At 42.4% G+C, this 22,551-nt stretch overlaps 1 protein-coding gene across 5 annotated transcripts; it reads right to left on the bottom strand.

Annotated features, from left to right (window-relative positions):
* Nucleotides 1-886: 886 nt before the first annotated feature.
* LOC141034336 (LEAF RUST 10 DISEASE-RESISTANCE LOCUS RECEPTOR-LIKE PROTEIN KINASE-like 2.3) lies at nucleotides 887-20,564 on the bottom strand. 5 transcript variants are annotated; one of them, XR_012196087.1, is made up of 4 exons: nucleotides 12,738-20,564; nucleotides 11,770-12,144; nucleotides 6,535-10,444; nucleotides 887-6,460 (listed from the first exon to the last, which is right to left on the bottom strand). XR_012196087.1 is itself a non-coding variant. In XM_073506304.1 (4 exons), the coding sequence occupies exons 1-3, from the start codon at nucleotides 13,246-13,248 to the stop codon at nucleotides 9,405-9,407; spliced, it is 1,926 nt and encodes a 641-aa protein (XP_073362405.1). In that variant the 5' UTR covers nucleotides 13,249-20,563; the 3' UTR covers nucleotides 887-8,441; nucleotides 9,402-9,404. The 5 variants fall into 5 exon arrangements, 2 of the variants coding, with proteins under 2 accessions (XP_073362405.1, XP_073362404.1); XR_012196086.1 differs by having other exon boundaries at nucleotides 887-6,810; nucleotides 6,987-10,444; XR_012196085.1 differs by having other exon boundaries at nucleotides 887-8,159; nucleotides 8,232-10,444.
* Between the last annotated feature and the right edge of the window lie 1,987 nt (nucleotides 20,565-22,551).

The raw sequence follows: 22,551 nt of genomic DNA, 5'->3' as shown, positions 1-22,551 counted from the left end.
CCAATCCGAACCCACATTTTCTAAAGTAAAAAAAAATCCCTTGATAGATCAAGATGCCAAAGTGTCGTTTGCCCGACTGCTATGTTCCTATACATGCAGAGCAAATTAATTTTCAAATCAAGGAATTAAGAAAAGGAAGAATATCATGATGTTCGTGGCACTTGCCAGGTCTGCCATGCTACCATGGCATCGTCTTTTTAGTCTCTACCCACATGCCGAGTTGAGAAATAATCTTCAGATATACCCACTGTTAACACACTCACGTACATAATGGCCCTTGGCTGATTGATTTGGCTGGCTGTTAACACAAGCACACAACACACAAAATCAGTCAATAGCCACACGTATGCATTGTTTACTTTATTCCAATTGTGATGCAATCGTGACACCTACACGCCTCGTCCGCTCGCCCGTCACGGTAATTGCCTACTCGCCGCTGGTGCCAATTGCTCGACCTCGCCACCGCCGCTCACCACTCAGTCTCCACCGGCTGCCCATTGCCTCTTGCGCCACCCGCGCGCTCGCTCGGCCCAATGATGTTGATTGGAATGCGGGACCGAAGGTAATCCATGGACAGGTTTTAGTTCTGCTTGGCATCAATCTTTGGTACTTGTCAATCCATCTAACACAAAAAAATCGACTCTCAGACAGAAAAGTGATCTAACTCTATTGATGAGCACAACAGTACATACCATCCCATCATGATGTTGCCATCTCTCACACTTGATGATTACATCTTGTTATTTACAACATGTACACCATCGGGCGATTGCTTTATTAGAAATATATTTACACAATATGATCAGAGCAACATCAAGGAGTCGGATGCTGGTGCACAGATTCTCCTCAAATTCCACATGCAACCCTTGTAGAGAAGAACGACAGATTTTCCTTAGGTGATTTTTGACCGAGCTCCTACAGAAAAATTCAAAGAAATCATGAGGAGCATGGAGCCAGGCAAACTAATCAGAGTAAATCATGAGAGGAGAAGCCTCTCAACCTACTACAGAGAATCGAGTCAACATTAATTCGTGTAAGAATTAAACCGTAATGTAGATCAACAACCCAGCAGTTGATAAAATAACCCTGACACAACCCATTAATACAATATATGGTCACAGGAGTAGATTGAGATTGTGCAGATATCATGATCTACGAACCGTATCTACGAATATTGATTGCAAAGTCACAAACAGAACCTCCTCACATCACAAAACAAATGTTTCATCAACAGAAACTCTAGCGAATGCCAATTGGATTATAGAAGTAAGATAGAGACATCGAAAAAAAGAAAAGATAATTCAAAGAGTATATATTCTATTTTCTTACTTGACATCGCAGAGAATGCAAGTCAAAGATATTGCGATACATCTTACCCTTCTATAAATTGACTGCAAGGCACAATCCCCAGCAAAATATACAGAATGAATTGCTCCTGTGGTCCAAGTATTGCATAAATAGTTATATACAGACTATTCAACAGTGAGCATAAACATGGCATGTACTACCAAAATCCCTTGGATATGGAGCTTAGTCTGCATGTCTATTCGTCTTATTTCCCTAGTACAATGCCCATGCGTTGCCACGGGCCTTTTAATTTTTTTTTGATTGCATACATAAGCATAATGCACTTCCATTTTCACATGTATAGAAAAAAATTACAGTAACAATCGGAAAATGTACTTGATGCAATGTATTTTCATTATTCCACTTCACTTGCATCTCCTAGTAGAACGCCCGTGCGTTGCAACGGGCTATATTGATGACTTCTTTTTTTTACGTCAAAGCACTCTTCTTTTCTTCCATTCTTCCTTCCCCCAATTAAAAATGTTTCTCAGAGTGATATGTGAATGGATAAATTTACAACGATACTAAAATATGAAGGACTAAAACCATATTTATGGAAGAACATATTTCTACAACACATTCGACATGAAACTTATGGTGTTTGATAGATTGGATAAAACACGATGCTAACTTAGCACCAAATCTCATTGATATTTCAAAACATGGTTGTCGTACCATTGTACCTGAAAGATCTGTCTCCCCCTTCCTCGCTCCCTCTCTAGTAGCCGTCCCATGAGCCGGTCGTCATTGTTGCTGTTGATGGCGATGACAACAATGAGGAGGAACACCACAAGAGCTAGATGTTCTTGACCTCTTCCCTATGGTAACTGCCGCCTCTGCATTGGGTGTCGTTCATCAACACCACCGCTGCGCAAGCTACTACTTGTATAGAAAATAAGAAGATAGAAACTTTGTGTGTTGGGTGGGCTTGAATTTGAAATTATAGCCTTATAGGAGGAAAACTTATATGAAATATGCTACAAAAATATCATCTTGTGTTTAAAGCCATGGAAACAAGATCTTTAATAAGGCCATGAGAAGACATGTGCAAAGCAACATAGTACTAAGGTGACTATGCTTTGCCATGGATTCAAGAAAGACATGAAAGTCCAGCTATAGTAATTTTCTCCTACACATTATGTGTAATTTAGACATAGATCTATTCAAGTCCAAAAAGAATAGTGATGAACACTGATTTATCACAATTTTAATCACAACACCTGTTTAAAAGATCCAGGGAGAGAAAGAGATCCATCCGGGGAGCAAGCCTGTGTCGTTTATGATGGCCAAAGTGCAAAAGTAAAAAGGAAAACGACCAGCAACACCACCACAACCCAGTTCTCCTTCTAGCACCGCGTGCAATGAAGAGGGTCTGAGCTTGAAACAACAGCCTCGTTGGGTCTTTTTTGTTGCAGCCGAGATGTAGGGGATTGCAAGCACCCTGCCTAGAGGATTCCAGAATGAAACCTGCAATATATAAAGGCAAACAGAAAATCATTAAAGGCAATCTTAGAGGTGCAAAATCATCAAGCTATGGATGCCCTCATAGAGAGACTTCTTGTCATCAAAACCGACAAGGTACAACTTGCGTACTCACACAGCTCCCACCGTCTAATTTTACTTTTCACCAATCCAAGTTATTTTTAAGGCTTCATTGGTATGCTGCAAAATCACACACATGTATAGAAATTACCATTACAATTTGTGTGGCATTCATAGAAGTTACTCCCTCCGTCCCATAATATAAGAGTGTTTTTGACTCTAGTATAGTGTCAAAAACGCTCTTATATTTTACGACGGAGGGAGTAGAAAAAAATGCTAATCCAGTTTAGCTTGATTGGTTACCTTGGTAAACCCACATGTCATTGAACTTAATTATACCTTTTCTAATTTGGGAAGGAATGGGGAAAACATTTGTAGTCTGCACAGTTGTTATATGTAGATGTATTGTCTACCCAACAAAGGCCTTTTTTAGGAGAAAGGCAGGAGCTTTGCCCAATTCATTAAGAGAGGAAAATAAAATTACAGAATGGCCCTGTTTATGAGGAAAACAAGGCCGAAAACCACGCGATTTAAAAGGGAAAATTGTGCAAAGCCCCGAAAAAAGAAGAGAAACAAAAAAGAAACAACAATTCCGACATCAGCCAACTCGAAACTATACCACCAACTTGCCCACACCCCAGAGATGAGTGGATGAACTCTTCCGAGATGCCTTCAAGAAGGATAACGACGCCCAAGGGTGCCGCCGTTTCCCTCCTTTTCCCGCTAGGATCGGAAATCCTGTATTTTCCATATCCATACAATCGAGTCATTAGGTTTCTGAAATAGTGTAATGGAAAAAGAAGTGCTTCGAATCATTGCTATTTGACTCGGACCTGTTCTGAAAAAGTCGAGGTATTTCGAATTGTTTGTTGACACGGACAAAGTAAGTCGCGGTCATCGACCCCCTTCGAAGACTTAAGATTTCGCCCAGAGTGACCCACAACAGCTGGCAGACCTCAGGAGATGGCCGCCCACACCAACAACCCCCACGGCAACCCTTAAAACCAGCAAGCCATGGTCTAGTGAAGAGGAGGAACTCATCGATGACAACTCCAAAGAGGAGGGAGCTACAACGCCATGGTCGCTGGTATCCTTCAACGCCCATCAAACCAAGACTTTCGTCCTAAGCCCCTCGACCTAACCCAGCCCCGAGGAAGGAACTCAGCCACCGCAGATCGAGAGCAAGCCAAGACCACGCTATACGGGCAGCAGCAAACCATGACCACCAGTTCCGAGAGCCCTTCGATCGATCCGCACGACCAACATGGAGGCGAGTCAACACCAACGCACAACACAACACAACCGAGCCTCAGATACACCACGAAAGCCAAAGCTCACGCAGTAAGCACGGCCTGGACGCAGCCCAACCATGCCCATGTCACAGTATCCAACGGCCAGCCCCATGGCCGGAGCGGACAGATCGGGACCGCCATGATCTGAGCCTTCGAGCCCGCTCCCGGGCAGCTGCCCCAGCAACCGAGTCGCCCACGCCTCCTAGGCCACCCACCTCACCACATCCGCCGACGCAAGAGGCACGACACCGCGCTGGCCGTCGCCCTCCGCTTGCCGCCCGCCCCATGAGCTCCCCAACTCATGGAGGACACAACCGCGGAGAAAAGGAACCGTCCCCGCCGCCGCCCGCTCGGCGACGGTGAGGGGAGGAGGGTGGGGGTCGCCGGGCTTAGGGTCGCCCATGGGGATGGAGTGACATGGGGCTGGTCGGCATTTCACTGTCTAGCTGTTTTATCATTTCCAACAAAGGCCTTTCATGCAATATAATTGGGCTATTAAGTTCTAGTATCGATCATACTGTGAGAACAACAAAAAAGAGCATATTGTATACAACGCCACAATAATGATATCATAGACATACATAAAAGTACATGTTAGTACCTTGAGCATTTTAATCCCTTCCTCGTACGTTAGCTTCAACGTTTTCTCTAGGTACTGTATATAAATTAGAAGAAGTTGAGACAGTAAATTAAGCAAAAGCACACATATAACAACACAAAACAGTAAGGAGTAATGTCTTACCTTCAGAGGTTCAAATGGATACTGCCTATTTATTGTCTCGAGTTCCTTCTGACAATTTTCATTTGGGTGTTTGAATATTGCTACAATTAGCAATCTATGATATCACAAACCTGAAAACAAAAATCAGTACTTGGTCAGCATCGCTTCAATAGACAAACTAAAGAATTATTTCCTCCAAATCTTCCTTGCCTCAAAGTAGTGCTTCTTAATCTCCATTTCTGCATCCAACCCAATAAACTCACACAGATGCCTGTGAGTGTTTGATTTTTCTGATCTAAATACCGGACCAGCCTCAAACACGCGCCCAAAGCCACCACAGATGCTCATTTGCTTGTATGATTGTGGAGACTGCGCTAAACAAGCAGGCTGGTAATTGTACACCAGCTTGAATGGAGATGCACCAAGTTCACTTGATCCACCAATCAACTTTGGACTGTGGATCCCAAGTCCGAGAACAAAAACTCGTTGAAAGTCTGCATGTGTATCCAACAATCATGACATGTACTCCCTATGTAAAGAAATATAAGAGCGTTTAGATCACTTCTTTAGTGATCTAAACACTCTTATATTTCTTTGAGGAGGGATTATGGACCAAAAGAAGAAAATAAACATTGCATGCTACAGAAATGGATAATAAAATGAGATGCCACATGAATGTCACAAAAACATAAGCATAGTTTCGATGCACACTATCTCATGTTGCATGTTAAATACAGGTTTGTGCACGTTGCCTTTTGCTGGTAGATGGAGATACTAAGATGAAAAAATGGTCACACAAAAATTGCTTTTCAAATGTTAATATTACCAAGACTAATCCATGAATAAAATGTATGCAACTATGCACAGTAAAGATACTTAAAATAGTTACTGTACTAAACTCACTGATATAGAGCTATCAAAACCGGAGCCAAAGCTCAAATCTTGAACAACGATCAAAGCAGACTTCAGCCTTGTGGTTGCCGCATAGGCTCACCACACTGACAACACCAACTCTCTTCCGTCTTCTCAGTTTCTTGACAAAAAATGATACTGCTATTTGCACATTAGGGAGTAAATTATGCTTCAAGCATTCCTCAAACCAAATCGGCAATATGTAGGCTTAAAATATCAGCAGGCATCCACACAGATTTCTACAGCTGAAATATAGTGTTGTGATTTGTGTACCCATAATGCAGAATAACCTATTGTTCTATTTGGTGGTTAAATAAATAAATATTATTGTTTTTGGCTAGTGCCGGTAGAGCTACTAAATGATAGTCAGTGTCACTGTATATTTCTAAGAAAGAAAATTATAAGACTTCATTGGTTGTAAATAACGCTAATTGTATTGGTTGCCACCAATGTCGACTTGAAAAGAAAATTATGGAGCTTCAGTTCATATGCATCTAGTCATATAAAAAAATAAGAACACATGCTTCAGCTCCTGTTAGTTCAGTCACAAAAAAAATCACCACCAAAAATCAGAAGACAAAGTATCATTGTTATATTTGTTGACTTGATTGATTACTGTAGGTTAACACAGCCAACTGGAATTAACCTGCAATAGGATAAAAGAAATTAAGATTTGAGACGTGTGTTATAGGGTTCATAGAAGAGAGAAGAGGGAGGTACCATAGCAAATCATTGGTCGCACAGTTTGACATTCAACTTTCCATTTGCCAATGAGACCTCAGGGATTCATATACATAAACGTTGATTGATATATCAGGTCCAACTCCCTGTAACTCATAAAAGTTACTGGGAAGTCAACTAAAAAACAATTCTCAGTAGAAGCAGACGGCTTACCAATAAGGTGGACCAAAGGCCTTTATACAATCCTCTACCACTCTCTTCTCTACAAATTGTAGACAACGTGTGAAAGATGCCCTTGTAATACCTAGTGGTTTTCTGCAGAATTTTATAGACATGAAAGTTTAGCTTACTAAAACCTGTTCCTTTGGTCTGTAAAGCTGCATTGCATGAAAGCGTTAGGTAAAGATGCTCTAAGTTCTAACTGGAAGTTATATTGATTGATTGATTGGCTTAGTGTTATTCACAAATCACAAAAGGAAGAAAAGCATCACCTGTGTTGTCAGGTGATTTCGAACAACATCCAATGGGTAAGTTACAGATGCAGGTGTCACTCACGCTAGACCACCACCAAGTAAACATATAGACACTAACATAATTTGGGCCGTCCATTCCGTGAAGCTGCAACTATATTTCGAAATTTATAAACCTATAACAAAAAAAATAGTCACGAGAAATCTTGCAAGTTAACATACTAAAATTCAGTGCTGAACTTTTTGTATCGCTCATATCAATAGAAGCTGATGGCGGAATAAGAAAATCGATGTACAATTTTGACAAGATTGCCTTTCGAATATGCCCAAAACACTTCTTGTCGAACAACCCACAAAGCCATGTGCCATATACTACCCTTCCTTAGAGCTGCAACATCTGAACGCATACCTGCCACCTGTCGGATCAGTATGCCACAAGCTCATACAACAAACTTTATCATCAGCATATGGGTTATGTGACAAAAAAATTACTGTATTCAAGAACATTTTCAAGAGATTGCAATTTTGTAGCTATGAACAGCATATGGTACATACAATGAATCCACAGCCAAGGTTTAAGTTTGGACCATGATTGGACAATACAGCGCAGAGTGTTGTAAATTAACAACAATAATAATAGGCCATGACTGTCAACCAGAGATATATTGTTTGGGGCAATCAATTCAAAGCGAGGGAAGAATATATATATATATCACATTCAGGGAACTAAGTTGATATTATCAGCATCCAATTCCTTTGAAGAATCTATATATGTGCAGTGTGAAGGCAGAAGGAGCACAGCAGCACCATGAAATAGAAGAGAAATATTCCTTCACGCTCACAATCCGTGCACACGAGAACGCGGGAGATAAAAGAGGGGGCGGAAAGCCTATTACCTGCAAGAGGATGGAGAGTGGCGAGGATCGAGATGCAGATCTTGCCGACCACGCCGGCGAGGTGTGCGACGGTGATCCAGCCAAGGAGCCGCTGCGCTTGGCAGGGGAAGGCCCCGCCGACGCCATGGAAGAGGACACGGTGGCCGCCGCCAGTCGACGGCATCGGGGACCTGGCCGATATCAGCAGGGCCTGGATATCACCTCCATCATCCCAGACACGCCTTCATGGTGGGCATCCTCACGGCCCCTTGAAACCGCAGCAGCTTCTCCTTGCATCCCGTCGCCAGATCATAGCAAACTGCACACACGCCCGAATCAGATCAAGATGCGGAAATAACCAAACCAGAAGAAGTGGAGGAGGGATTCGTACCTGGTCGAGGCCATGGACCAGAGGGTGATCTGCGGCGCCCACGCCAGATCGGTCATCATGGCCGCGGGCGAGGGAGGCGGCGGCGACCTCGTTCCCCAGCGGCGGCGGATCCTCTCGGGGTTGGGGCGTCTCCTCTCGGCGGCGGTGGCTCCTCTCGGGGCTGGGGCGTCTCCTCTCGGCGGCGGCGGCGGCTCCTCTCGGGGCTGGAGGCTGAGATGAAACAGATCGAGATTGAGGTTAGTTTTACGTGCGGGGTGAGATACGAAAGAAAAACCAGACGAAAAAAAAACGACGAAAAAAAACCAGACGAAGGTGGGACGAAAAAAACCAGTCGAAAAAAAACCAGACGAAAGTGGGGGGACTATTCAACCAACTCGTCCATTAGAAGTAGAGATTTGATGATTTGAATACAAGCATGCTTTCTAAAAAAACCAAAACTGAGATGGCCCAGTCCAGCCACTCGCTCGTAGGCTCTATGTAAGACTCGATATTAAGTCGCAATGCGCGGTAAATAGAAAATGCTCCTATTTTGCGCTTTAAGGGCCAGGTTGCCACAAAAATGGGCACGGGCCACGGCCCACAATCCTCTGGTTCACTCCTGCTGGCTTGGAAAAGAATGCTATCTTTTATCATTTTCAGTTTTGAAAAAGTTGGTGAAATAAAAAATTCACGGATTTAAAAGATTCATAAATTTTCAAAATTATGACAGATTTGGAATAATGTTCAAAAAAATAAAATACTCAGGAATTTGCAAAAGTGTTTACGAATTTTAAAAATCACAAAATTTTAAGAAATTTTCACGAATTAGAAATATATGATAAATTAAAAAAGTTTGTATATTTAAAAGTAATCAAATTTTCTAAAAAACACTACCGAGAGGAAAATTTATAATAAAAATAGAAAAACAACAAAACCAGGAGAAAAAAGAAGAAAAAAAACGTGCACACGCCCTCACGCCCGTCATGAGCTGCCAATTGCTAGGCCCAATTAGAATATGTCTCCACAAATATGGTCACACTCGGTCAATAATTTGGTGGAATCCCCACTGCATACACACAAATGGCACTCGGAAGTCTTTAAATTTTCAGTCCATCATTTAAGAATTAAAAATTTCCAATCTTTCTCACAAATTATGCAATACTTGAGCAAGTGCCGGAGAACAATACAAACCTATCAACTCAAGAGCACCGTTGGTGGCAATTCGATGTTAGTTGTGCTCCCTTCAAGCATCTCGACAACTCTAGTCATTGTTGGACGATCTGTAGGACTCAACTGTATGCACCTCCCTACCACTATCATCTTCCTTACAATCTCTGAGGTCCCTCCATTTATCTCGGAAGCACTAAGACAATATTCATCTAAATGTTCATAAATCCATTGTGGGAAATATTGGCTGGTAGATTCACTATTTTGGCTGATATTCTTGTCCCTTGCCCCAACCATCTCAAGAACCATCATTCCATAACTGTAAACATCAGACTTAGTACTTACTGTTCCAAATTGCTTCGAATAAACCTCGGGGGCTATATAGCCTATTGTTCCTCTTGCACCACCAATGGAAATAACACTTTCTTTATTGAGGCACTGCTTGGCTAGTCCAAAATCAGAAATCTTTGGACAGAAATTTTGATCCAATAGAATGTTGTGGGGCTTGATATCAAAATGCACCATGCGGGTATTGCATCCTCTGTGGAGATATTCAAGTCCTCGAGCAATGCCCACTGCTATATCAAATAATTTTTCCCAACCTAAAGTATTTCCACCTTTAGAGCCATCCTTGAAGGCATACTTTTCAAGTGAACCATTAGGCATATAGTCATAAATTAATGCCCTTTTAGATCCTTCCAAGCAAAATCCTAAGAGATTAAGAACGTTAACGTGAGAAGTTCTACTAATGCTAGCTACCTCATTGATGAAATCCTCCCCATCAGTCTTGTAGTCCTTGAGTATTTTGACTGCTATCTGACGACCATCAAAGAGGTCGCCTCTGTAAACAGCACCAAATCCACCTTGACCTAGCTTTTCAGCAAAAGATCTCGTTATTCTTTTCACTTGGGCATAAGTGTACCGTTTCAAATGGACAGTTCCATTCTTTTGTAGGATGGACTCAATCTTTGCTCTCTCCTTTGATTTCCTTTTGGATCCGTACTTCCTGTAGCCCAACCAAAATGCAAAAAGAAGCATAAGTACGCTCGAGCTGCCTGCTATTGCATCTGCATCAAAATTTTGGAGGGGAAAAGGCATCAAACGGGGAAGTAACTTCTACAATCTTCTAGTTAGTGATTGCATCTTGCAAAATGTGTGGAAATATTCTAGTTAAAGACCCTTTTGGCAAACCTATTTGTATATGCGTCATAAACTCCAGAATTAACCAGTGTGTCAAGAACTCGTGCACTTTTCAAATAAACTGGACACAACTACTAAATACATACAATTGAAGCAGAGCTTGTTAAAGGACGGACAAATATATTCCTTTTGTTTATCGTACACATTTGAACAGAATTAACTTGCTATTCATCTACTAGTCTAGCACATTAGTAATTTCTGTTACAGGAACAACCACTGTTGTTTTCTCTAGAATAAGAAAGGCCGTTGTTTTCTATGCATAACCATTAACCTCTGAGAGAGATAAGTTTATACATGAAAAATAAGGGCCAGTTCTTATTTTCTCAAGAAAAGATCATCACTTGAAGTTGATCTTATAGTGACCAATAGGGAAGCCTCTTGTCAGTTTTAGGATTAGTGGTGATGAATTCGTTTTGAGATCAGATTGGTGTGATTGTTCAGGTGTCATCGGCAATTTCAGGTCAGAATAGTCAATGCCAATGTGTAAGCGAATACTGTCAAGTGACGAACACAACTTAACTAGTGTTCACAGGAGAAGATGTTGATGATCTACTTCTGAATAGGTCACGGTGCTAAACAGATGATATTATCAGCCACGGATGGATTTGTTTGCTGTCAATATGCTAAGCAGTTCAACACACATCATTCATATGGATATGTCTTGCCCACAACCATAAGGTGGTTCCTGTCGAGCAGTCCCGTGAATAAATCAGTTAAATCCATCTATGTGGGTGTTCGCCAGAAATAAATTGGTTCAAGTTTCCAGTGCCAACTAAGTCGAGAACAAGTAGTCCGAGGCAAGGTTCCTGGTTCAAGATGGGTTTCAGTTTAACCACTAACCTGAACAACTTTATTCAAATTACAGGCATTGCCACACCTGAAGAAACGTGAGGGAACTGACGATTCATAGTTAGATCTGACAGGCTTGATTTACAGCGATCAGAAATGCTCGAATGAGTAGCAAGATCTTCAAACCGGATGAGTAGTAAGATGTGTCATCGAGGATTGTTTGAGTTTGCATCTGACAGATAGAATGGACAAGTTGGTGGTTCAAGGTTCAAGCAGTCGACAATCGGACATAATTAAAAGAGAACTAAATGAAGTGGAATTCCAGTTTCTCTACCTTAATTAGACACTAAAAGATCTACAGCTTTGTAACACATAGAAGAATGTCAAGGTGTCAAAGGATTACCAGGAGCTGGAGCCAATGGCCTGAACCACACTAGATCAAGAAGATTGTAGTCCCCAATCAGTACTGGATTGATCCGAATTGTATGCAGGCTAAGAGAATAATTCATCGCAGTAACTTGTTCGGATGAGAAGCTATTTCCAGTGTGGGGAGCTATGTCCATTGTCATATTTAGCCCAGAAGTTCCAACAACATAGAAATTTACAATCTCAAACTGAGTAACCCGCAAGTTGAGATGTGACGCAAGCTCCTCAAGAAATTCGTTGCTCCAATTTGAATTCAAGGAAACATTGTGAAGAAAGAGCACAACTCTTACCGGGTAAACACAATGGCAGTTCTCGCTACCTCGTCTCTGTACCATGTTCGGAGCACAACAGCCTAGTGAAACAGAGAGTGAATTATATAACATATTTGACTGTACGACAGCGCATCTAGAGCAAATATCAGGGTGTACTAACATACATAAGTATCTATGATTGATGTCAAATGTTATCCATCACCATTGATTATTTATGAAACTGCTACCAACCATTTCATCAGTCACCATTCCAAAATGATGGATCAAAACATTATGCTTGAACTAATAAAAGCTAACAAGCTTATATAATTTACAGCCAGGTAAGAGTGGTTTTAAATAGCGCGATATAGCTCTGTTATAACACGCTATAGCGTTTAGAAGAGGTACTGTGCTAAGGCACTTTGGTCCAAATACATGAACACACATTTTAAATAGCGCGCTATAGCGTTTAGAAAAGGTCCGCCGCTAAGAGGCATAGCGTGCTATTTAAAACTATGGGTAAGACAATTGATATTACGATCAGTCACATGGTGCTACTTTCCCAAATGAGGAAGATGCAGATTAGATTAAAATACACAAGTATCACCTTTTATGTAATTTGTAGTCATGTTTGACATGATGAAATCATTTGGAATTAAATTATTTCAGGATCTAGGAAAACTTGAAAAGTTACCATCGTATGGAGATAGTGGGGGCTGCACCACTCCAGAAGGAGCTGTACTAGTATTCGAAGCTGCATCAGGGAGGTCAGCATCCACATGAGCAGGAACCTCTTCTGCTGAGCGCCTGTTGTGCTGCATCGAAGGATCGAACAGGTCCAGTGAATCAAAAGAGAGTTCAGAAGCACCCGAGATGGAGCTATAGCTCGGCGCAGAGATAGGAGAGTGCACAGATGATAGAGCTGATGGTGATGAATATGGCTTCTTTTGTCTATGCTGACTCATTGCAATACTTGTGACAACTTTGGTTTGGGATACCATGGGCCGAACTGAACTCCATTCTTGTGAAGCAGACATAATAGGAGTGTGAGTGTCAGCCTTTAGAGCCGATGTTTTGGCAATCAAATCAGCCTTATTGATAAATTCCAGAGCCAATATAACAACCAAGAAATTAAATAAAAGTTTCCTTGGAGCATCTTCAAACAGTCCTGCCAAGAAACAGTACAACCAACCAATCAGCATCATCTTAATTAAGATAGGGGTATGCTGAGAAGTGCAACTAATTGATATGAACTCACATATCTACAGAATTAGTGTGAACAGCCCATGGTCCGCATGGCCCATTAGTGTCAAAAGCGCTCTTATATTATGGGACGGAGGGAGTAATACACAACCTGCCTTTCTAACTAGTCAGGTCGAAATGTTTTCAAGACCATCTACCACTAATGCAATTTAACTGAGTTGATGCGAAATGAGGCTAGAGTACATACTTTTAATTTAACTGAGTTGATGCGAAATGAGGCTAGAGTACAGACTTTTTTTTTAAGTACAGAACAGACACACTTATGTTTATCTCAAAGCGATGGTGAATTAAGGACACTCAGAATACTTATCGTCTCGATTGCCTCCAAAGCATTCCTTATTAAGCCAATAATTAACTAGTTCTCTCTAGAAACAGATCTACCTACTGAAGCAGCACTATTTGATAAGAACGGTTAAAAAAATACAGTGAAGTGTTCCACCAATGAGCAACGGATCTTTTGAGCTAACTAAAACCACGACAAGTATTTTTTAACGGCGGGAGTACTGAAGCAGGGCTATTTAATAAGAACGGGCAAGAAAATATAGTGCAAATGTTCCATCAAAGACACGGGTTCATGGCATGAGACAATTCTAAGCTCTTGAAGCATTCCCTGATTAGGCTCCCGCTACACAGCAAAGCAAGGGCAGCGCAGGAGCTACTCACCTCCACCATTCCCACGACTCCCAACCGAGCTCCAAACGATTTGGACAGTGAACAAGCGGGGCAACGAAGATCCTAGAACAGCCACCACGGCGAACACTGAATTGCCGTCACCTCACACCCCCACAGAAACGCTAAGCAAAGTCCGACTTTCCAACAGGTTTGTCTGCTCGAGCGCCAGTTTCGATCACGCAATATAGTCGTTTTTTTCAGCGCGCGGCTAATCTAGCGCATCTGTTGGAGATTCTCTAACGAAGCAAAGCAAACAAGACATCAAGCACGGGTCCCGGTGTTGCAACGCAACCTTGGAGTGAGCTCAGATAAGGGGAGTCTGGCTTACCTTGTTCAGCGCGGCACAAGGCATGCCCGGGCAGCATCATCTCCTGGCGCGGCGGCGGTAAGGACCGGCGCCGGCGACACCTGGCTACGTTTACAGGAAGCCGGAGCCGCGCCGCGCTGCGAATTTGTGTCTGCTTTCTTTTCCTCTCTGCTATGACTCAACCTATGGTGTGTGGGCGTTTATCACTTCGCCCACACGCCCGTCTCCTAGCCCACACCCAAAGCTGGTAGTTGCCATGTGTTTCTGCAGGTATATGACAACTGCCCTAGCTTTGCTTGTAAGCAGATGGCAACTCTTTTTTACCCGAGTTGCCATGTGTTTTTGCATGGTACATGGCAACTGCCGTAGCGTGCACGTAAGCAGATGGCAACTCTTTCTTTTACATGGCAACTGCCCTAGCGTGCTTGTGAGCACATGGCAACTCTCTTTTTTACCCGAACATGTTTTTTTGCCATGCCTTCTTGTAGTGCTACATGGCAACTGCTAGTGTTTAGTGGGTGGCAACTCCTAAAGTTTTGAAATCATGGCAACTACAGTAGATCAGATCATACATGACAACTGCAGTTGAGCACCATGGCAACTGTAGTTGTCTGACATGGCAACCGAAGTTCAGCGACATGGCAACTGCAGTTAAACGAACATGGACGAGGGTCTGGACCATGGCAACTGCAGGACGCGCGGTGACTGTCACGCGGGCATGCGGGACCACGAGGTACGAGGCCTGACGTACGGGGCGTGTGGGCGTTATCTATTTCGCCCACACGCACGCGTGTGAGAGGGGTCGGGAGGGAAAAAAGAGGTGTGTGGGCATTACTTTTTTTGCCCACACGTGGGTGTGTGGGCTGTTCCTCTTATACACCACACAAAATGTGTGGGCAGCCCCCCTAACGCCCACACGTGTGGCACTTATCGGCGTCTTTTTTTAGGATATGTACGCGTGGGTTCGCTGTGTTGTTCTCGGTCGTTGGCTGCTGATGAGTTTTTTCCTCTTTTTCCTGTGTCGTATTTTGGCTTTGGTTTTCCTTCTTTTTTCTTTCTTCCTGATTTTTTTCATTTGGCATATTTTATTTTCTATATAGTTTTTATATTATAAACATTTTTTCTAATCCCCCCAATATGTGCTTTCTCATGGAAAATCTCACGCGTAGATGTTGGCGTCAGATAGATTGTAGTCCAGTGAGGCTTCAAATTTCCTCATCCGAAATCAACACCCCTAATACCCCCCAATATGTGCTTTCTCAGGGAAGTCTCACGCATGATGTAGCTCGTAGCCAATCCCCGAGCGAGCGATGAGAGTTGTTGTAGAATCTCCCCTACCTACCACGGTAAACATATTGTAGAGCATAGGCTTCAAGATAGCGACGAATCCGAACGAGATGGAAAGGGGATGACGTGGTGTTGGCTATCTGTTGGTCAAAATTGTCATGGGTAGTTAGCATTAGGCTAATAGACAATTAGCGTTATCTTTAGGCTAAACTACCAGCAGTTGGAAGACCTACTTTGTCCAAACATTGTGTATGGCAGTTTACCTCTTCCGTAGGATGGAAACATGTAACAACTGACATTGTAAACGACTGTTCAGACAGTATATAAGCCTGAACAAATTATCAAAATACAAGCATCCATTCTTTCTTTCAATCAGTGTTTCTCTTTGAAAATTGTTTGTGACTAGAAGATCCAAGAAGGTGGAGTCTAGCAAATCTGACGGTGATGAACGTGTCGCGCATGAAACACAAGGGAGCGAATGATTCTCTCATGTCAGGCCACGTTGGCAAATTTCTGCGATTCATGCATGACATCGGACGGCAATAATCACATCGCACCATGGAGCCATCGAGGAAGCTACCTTTTCCGTCATATATTGCGCATTGACTTTCAGGAAAAATCAAACTTCATAAATTTTAACCGAAACTACAGAGAAAATTATCTATATCTACAACATGTAGGAATAGTACACATATCATATGAAAATATATTTCATGATAAATCTAATACTATTGATTTGGTATTTTAAGGGTTGACATGTTTTATATTTTGATCATAGTCCTGAGCATATCATTTTGATCATTTTGATTATGTTTTTACCTCTCACCTCGGTCACTTGGTTCTAGGACATGGCCGACTGTGGTTTAGAGATATTGATGCTGAATAAGAGAGAAGGAGAGGCCGAACATCGGTTAGCAGTTTGCCTTTGTTTCTACCCATGGACAGTATTGTCAACGCATCCCCAATTTTACAATAGGGTGATGGCCAAACATCGATTTGCAGTTTACTTTTGTTTCTCTGAAACATTTCATACAATTGTGTACAGCTTCCTCTAGAATGGCCACTCAGTTCCAAAGAAGTGTTAAGCAATCTGCTCTTCTTTGAAACTTAAAATTTAGAACTTCGGAACTTCGGAGAAATTAAATATTGCTTCTTGATTGCACTGAAAGTGACTATATTTGTTTGTTTTAGTCAAGCACCTAGTTTGTGAAAAGAGATTTTGCAACACCCATTCACGCACATGTTGTATTCAGTGAGTTTGTTGTTTATCTTTTCACAGTCAGGAAAGCTACTTTTCTTGGTTTATCTCACACATATGCCAATTGGCTGTGAAATGCTCTCCGGCTCTTTTGATTCAGAACAATGTTCTATGACGCTGGCTATATATACTTTACTCGATGCAAAGACATGATGTTTCCAGCGGCTAGATGCAACCGTTTCAAGGGGGTATATGTCAATTTGCTGGCCTGCCTATATGCTAATCCATTGGACGTGGAGAGTAAGTTGCAAAGACATGATGTTTTCAGGGGCTAGATGCAAACGTTTCAAGGGGGTATATTGAAATAGATTGGTCAATTGATCCTGCCCATTCATGCATATCTGACGCACCTAGAGGTCCGGTAGCAGCGGTTCTCTCCATGGCCCAGAGCAGCGTCTCGTGGCGGAAAGGCAGCGACTACTGCTAGTGGAGCGGTGTCCGGTGCAGCAACCGGACTGGACATGTCCTGGAGCTCCAACATGGAAATAATGAGTCGATTTGTGATCAGCAATACCATGGCCGGAAAACATATTTAACAGGCGTCTATCCCTATTTTCTTTGGAGCATCTGGAGCACTTGATCTCTGTTCGAATTTGTTGGATATCCAAAGTGATGGCCATCCTTCAAATTTATTGTGATCTTGGGAGAGCCTGAGATATATGAACCTCTTGGGCATAGGATTGGACCTCACGCTGCTTCCATGGCTTGCACCTCTGGGACTGGACATGCCCTGAATCTTACTCCATAATCGGTCCTTTAGATACTTGAAGGCCCCGTTCTTGGAATTTCCAATGTCGGACGGCATGCCCAATTAGTTCTCGCCCAAGGTTTCATTTGGGACGTTGAGGAGAGACTTTATTTCTTGGCGTGTGGTATCCGACAACCCTTTACTGAAGAAAATTGAAGACCTCGAGTAATTGATTCGTTGCCCTGTTGCTTGATAGTATATGTACAGAACTAGGTTCCCTCTGTAGCACCCATATCGTTTGCCTTGAAGACCAACAGGCTGTCATCGACGAACAAAAGATGGTTTATCGATGGCACTCGCGGTGCTACCTGAATCCCATGCAAATTGAATAAAAAATGGTATATAGAGGTAGTACTGATGAGCGTTAATATTGCTCGCCTAACATGTCGGGCCAGCCCATGAACCACTCTCGCCTCCGAACGCGTGTCGCTTGCGAGTCCTCTTCATTGGTGCCTTATGCACTGCTTTTGCCTCATGGCGCTTATGTCCAAGCTCACTTGGGCCGGCCCACTTATCTGGATCGATCCCTTCCTTCAGCTAAATCCTATTTGGCGCCTCGCCCGTTTTAGTTGTTCCCGCAATCGGGCGCATACCCCCCTCTCCTCGCGTCGCGTTTTTGGGCCGGCCCGTTTTGCTTCCCGCAAAAATCGCGAAGCAAAAGAAAAGCGGGTGAACCGGGATTCGAACAAGCAACCTCCTGCTTCAGCAGCACACATCACTAACCACCACGCTAGCAAGCGTAATGTGGTTACGTGCATCTTTCTTGTTCTTTTCTTCCTTGTCTTTTCTTTTTTCCTTTTTCCTTTTTCCTTTTTCCATTTTCCGTTTTTCTTTTTTCTCTTTCTTCCTGGGTTTGATGCAAAATCTATGAACTTTTTCTCAAATTCGATGAAATTTATATTTCAAATTTTGGTGAACTTTTTCTCAAATTCGATGAACTTTTTTTAAAATCAATGAACTTTTTTAAAATCTCGATGAACTTTTTTCTAACTCGGTGAACTTTTTTCAAACTCGATGAACAGTTTTTGAGCTCGATGAACTTTTTCTCAAACTCGATGAACTTTTTTGAAGCTCGATGAACTTTTTTGAAGCTCGATGAACTTTTTCTCAAACTCGATGAACTTTTTTGAAACTCGATGAACTTTTTTCAAACTCGATGAACTTTTTTGAAACACGATGATTTTTTTTTTCAAATTCAATGAACTTATTTTTAAAGTTGATGAACTTTTTTCTAAGACAAGTGTACATACAGTAGCAAACCGGTTTTTTCTAAGAAAAATAGTCTGTACTGTAGCATTTTTAGAATGAAGAAAAAAAGATCAAGCGGGAGCCAGCGATCGAGCGGGCAGCGATAGCCAGCGATCAAGCGAGCGGCAGCAGCCAGCGTTCGCTGCTGGGCCAGGCCCATGCTAGTGACACAGTGGGCGCTGGAATCGCCAGCGGGCGCTGAAGGCGCCAAGGAGGAGCTCTCCTTCCTTCGATCGCTCCACAAAAAGAAACTCGCTCGTTCAGTTCAATTGACCGCTTTGATCGTTCAATTGAGTTGACTGTGTTGACCATTAAACGTTTGACCGCTTTGCAGTTGACTGTGTTAACTTTTCAAAAAAAAATCATCAAATTTGAAAAACAGTTCCTCGATTTGGAGAAGTTCATTGATTTTTGCATCAAATTTCGGAAAAAAGTTCATGAAATTGGGAAAACTTCATCACTTTTTAAAAAATACCATAGATTTGAAAAACAGTTCATCGATTTTGAAAAAATTTCACCAATCTTAAAAAAGTTCATCGGATTGGAAAAAAAGTTCTTTAAATTTGGAAAAAGTTCATCGAATTTGAAAAAAAAACGTTCGTCAAACCCAGGAAGAAGAAAAATAAAAACAAAAAACGAAATAAAAACAAAAGAAAAATTAACGAAGAAAAGACATAAAAAGATGAAAGCTAGCACGTCCAGTTGGGGATGGCGGGGTGGTTACTGCAGTGTACAATTAAGCAGGACGTCCCCCGTTTGGATCGCAGCACTATTGTACTATAGCGGGTGCAGAGGGCGCAGGATTTAGCGTCGCTTGCTTAGCCGGAATTCCCTATTCGCCACCTTGCAAACTGTTGACAAGACGTACATGCGACCGAGCGAACATCAAGAAATGGGCCGGCTTAGGTTTTTACCGGTTTTAGAACCTTCTAGAAGGTTCCTTGAGCATTTTTTTCACATTAGCTTTTAGTATGTGAACTATGATCTTTTTGTCCACCATGTGTTTGGTTTTTTCAACGAACTCATTCATTCGGTACCTTTTAGCACAAATTATGGTTATGTTTAGTTGTTTGATGGATCAGTTGGACTTTATCTATGCTCGTAGTTCAATTATGCTGTGGTGCATTGAATAGTTTATGTTGCTTTGAAATGTGATGAATTTGTTTCAATTATTTGAGCAAAGGTTTGAATCGATTGGCAAAATAATTTTTTGAGAGATAAAGCTATAGGGAACTTGCTAGATGAAGAAAAGTATAATCCCCTGAAAATAGTTTTTTTTTGATGAGGAATACATTTTGAAATTTTAGGATAGGGAATCTGCTATAGATGCTATTATCTATTGACGAGATATAGTGTTGCTAGATGTAGCTTGAGCTGACTTGTGCATTGTCGGATGTGCCTCTATAGCTAAGATGCACGCAACCACAAATGAATAATTTAACAAAATAAATAAATATAAAAAACCGACAAGTTGGCAACAGTAAAGACGTATGAGTCTGAAACTATGCCAATGTCGAAGGAGGAGGTGGACCAGTGCGGAGATTATGATGTCATACATGTCACTACTAGGAAAAGGGCTATAGCTAATATGGACATTAATGGCGCACCACATACAGGTGCGCCATTATTGACATATTACTAATGGCGCATCTGATGTGTGGTGCGCCATTACTAGTTTTGAAAAAAAAATTATTAGCAGTGGCGCACCACATGATAGCGTGCCATTACTAATTGACATAGTAATGGTGCACATGTACAAAGTGCGTCATTACTATGTGTATGACTGCGTCAAACTTAGTAATGGCGCACTTTGCATAGGTGCGCCATTACTATGTCAAACTTAGTAATGGCGCACCTACACAAAGTGCGCCATTACTAACTTTGACCAAGTCATACACATAGTAATGGCGCACTTTATGAAGGTGCGCCATTACTAACTTTCTTTGCACCCCCTGGATCGCCTTTTCAGTTTTAAAATAACTAAAAGAAAATGATGGAAATGTCAAAAAAATAAAATGTGTGTGTGGACATGGCGGCCGGGGCAGGAGCTCACCGGCGAGGCGCGGCAACGGGGGGCAGCGACGGGGACGGAGACGGGCGGTGACGACGGGGATGGGGACGGGGCGGCGACGACGGGGACGGGGACGGGCCGGGCGGGGACGACGGGACGACGGGGCGGGGCGCGGCGACGAGGACGGGGACGGCCGGGCCGGCGACGGACAGCGACACGGACAGCGACGGGGCAGAGGAGAAAGAAGCAGAGGGAGAGATGAGAAACTGAAAAAAAAATTTGAAGTGTTTTCTTATATAGAACACACCTTTTAGTACCGGTTGAAGCCACCAACCGATACTAAAGGTCTGTTTTGGCCAGGCCAAGCGGCGGGAAGTGCCCCCCTTTAGTACCGGGTGGTGGCACCAACCGGTACTAAAGACCCCCTTTTAGTACCGGTTGGAGCCACGACCCGGTACTAAAGGGTGTGCGCTGCCAGGCGAGGGGCGCAGAAGTTTAGTCCCATCTCGCTAGTTGAGGAGCGCCCAGACCAGTTTATAAGCCCCGGCGCGGGCACTGCTTTGAGCTCCTCTCAAAAGTAGGCCTTCTGGGCCTACCTCTCCTACTCTGCATGTGGGCCTACTGGGCTTGCGGGCCTGCATCCTGGCCCAACTATAGGTTGGGTTTCTAGTCGTATGCAGGCCGCTCTGGCCCAGTAGGTGGGCTTTTTAATTTTCTTTTTTTTTGCTTTATTTTTTTTGCTTTATTTATTTTTGATTTGTTTTTTTGCTGTATTTAGAGTTTTTTTGTGAATATTTTTGCTTTAGGTACAAAAAATTACAAACTTTCTGTTAGTGCCGGTAGTTTACAAATTTGAATAGTTTAAATTTTGAAATATTTGAAATTTGTGTGAATCACTAGTTTGTGAATAACTTAACTTTGAAAATAGATTTTTCAGTGATTCTTTTTTCTTATGTTTAATATTAGTGTGTTTTATCATTATATTCAATTTGTTAATGCTTAGGTTATTTAAAAAATGAAATGCCTTTGTAACAGATGAGTTTTCGTCCGAAACCCTGATACTTCGAAAGAGATTGTCCATTTTGTACACGAAGTGCATCCAGTTTTTGCGGTAACCCTCTGTACTTTTTTGCACATGCTATGTGGGTGAAATTATGATACCATGCCAACTTTCAACCTTTTCTGAGTTCAACTTATCTTGCCAAGAAAGATTGGGATCGAAACAAAAAATGAGCGACCAGTCGACGTCGAAAACGCACAACTTGATTAAGGGAAACGATGTCGCAGACACCACAAAAAAAAAGAATAAGGGAAACGATTCGGTCCGGTCGACCGGCCGAACCCTCCGCAGGTCGCTCGCGCGCTGTTAGATTGAGGCAAAGATCTAAGGAAAAAAAAATCAGAAACAAACCTTAAACTTGTAAACGATTGCTAAATTGAACCCCAAACTTTTAATCCCTGAAATCAGCACACTGAACTCTTATTCCGGCCTAGTTTAAACCCTGAGTGGGTTTTCGAAGGGATTGTCGAGGTGGCAGCAGAGATCATTGGGTGCGGCAGGAGGCAACTTGGCCGCCCCACCAGGGCGAATTGAGTTTTTCTTTTATGTAGTGCGCGGCTTGAAAATACCGAAAAATGTAAGACTCACAGGGAATCACACTTGTGATCTAACGCTGCTGAACAACTCCGGCTAACCACTCTAACTGATGACTGT

This window comes from Aegilops tauschii, unplaced genomic scaffold (genome assembly GCF_002575655.3).
Source record: "Aegilops tauschii subsp. strangulata cultivar AL8/78 unplaced genomic scaffold, Aet v6.0 ptg000777l_obj, whole genome shotgun sequence".
NCBI lineage: Eukaryota > Viridiplantae > Streptophyta > Magnoliopsida > Poales > Poaceae > Aegilops > Aegilops tauschii.
Note: the sequence above shows the minus strand (reverse complement) of the source record. Positions and strands in the feature narration are given on the sequence as shown.

What these genes read in the sequence shown, in the direction of transcription:
- LOC141034336 (XM_073506303.1), bottom strand. Translation starts at nt 13,248, where the DNA reads ATGATGCTGATTGGTTGGTTGTACTGTTTCTTGGCAGGACTGTTTGAA. An exon ending in CCCACTATCTCCATACGATG is followed by an intron (nt 12,145 to 12,737) that starts GTAACTTTTCAA and finishes CTGTTTCACTAG; the next exon opens with GCTGTTGTGCTCCGAACATG. An exon ending in GCCATTGGCTCCAGCTCCTG is followed by an intron (nt 10,445 to 11,769) that starts GTAATCCTTTGA and finishes ATTTTGATGCAG; the next exon opens with ATGCAATAGCAGGCAGCTCG.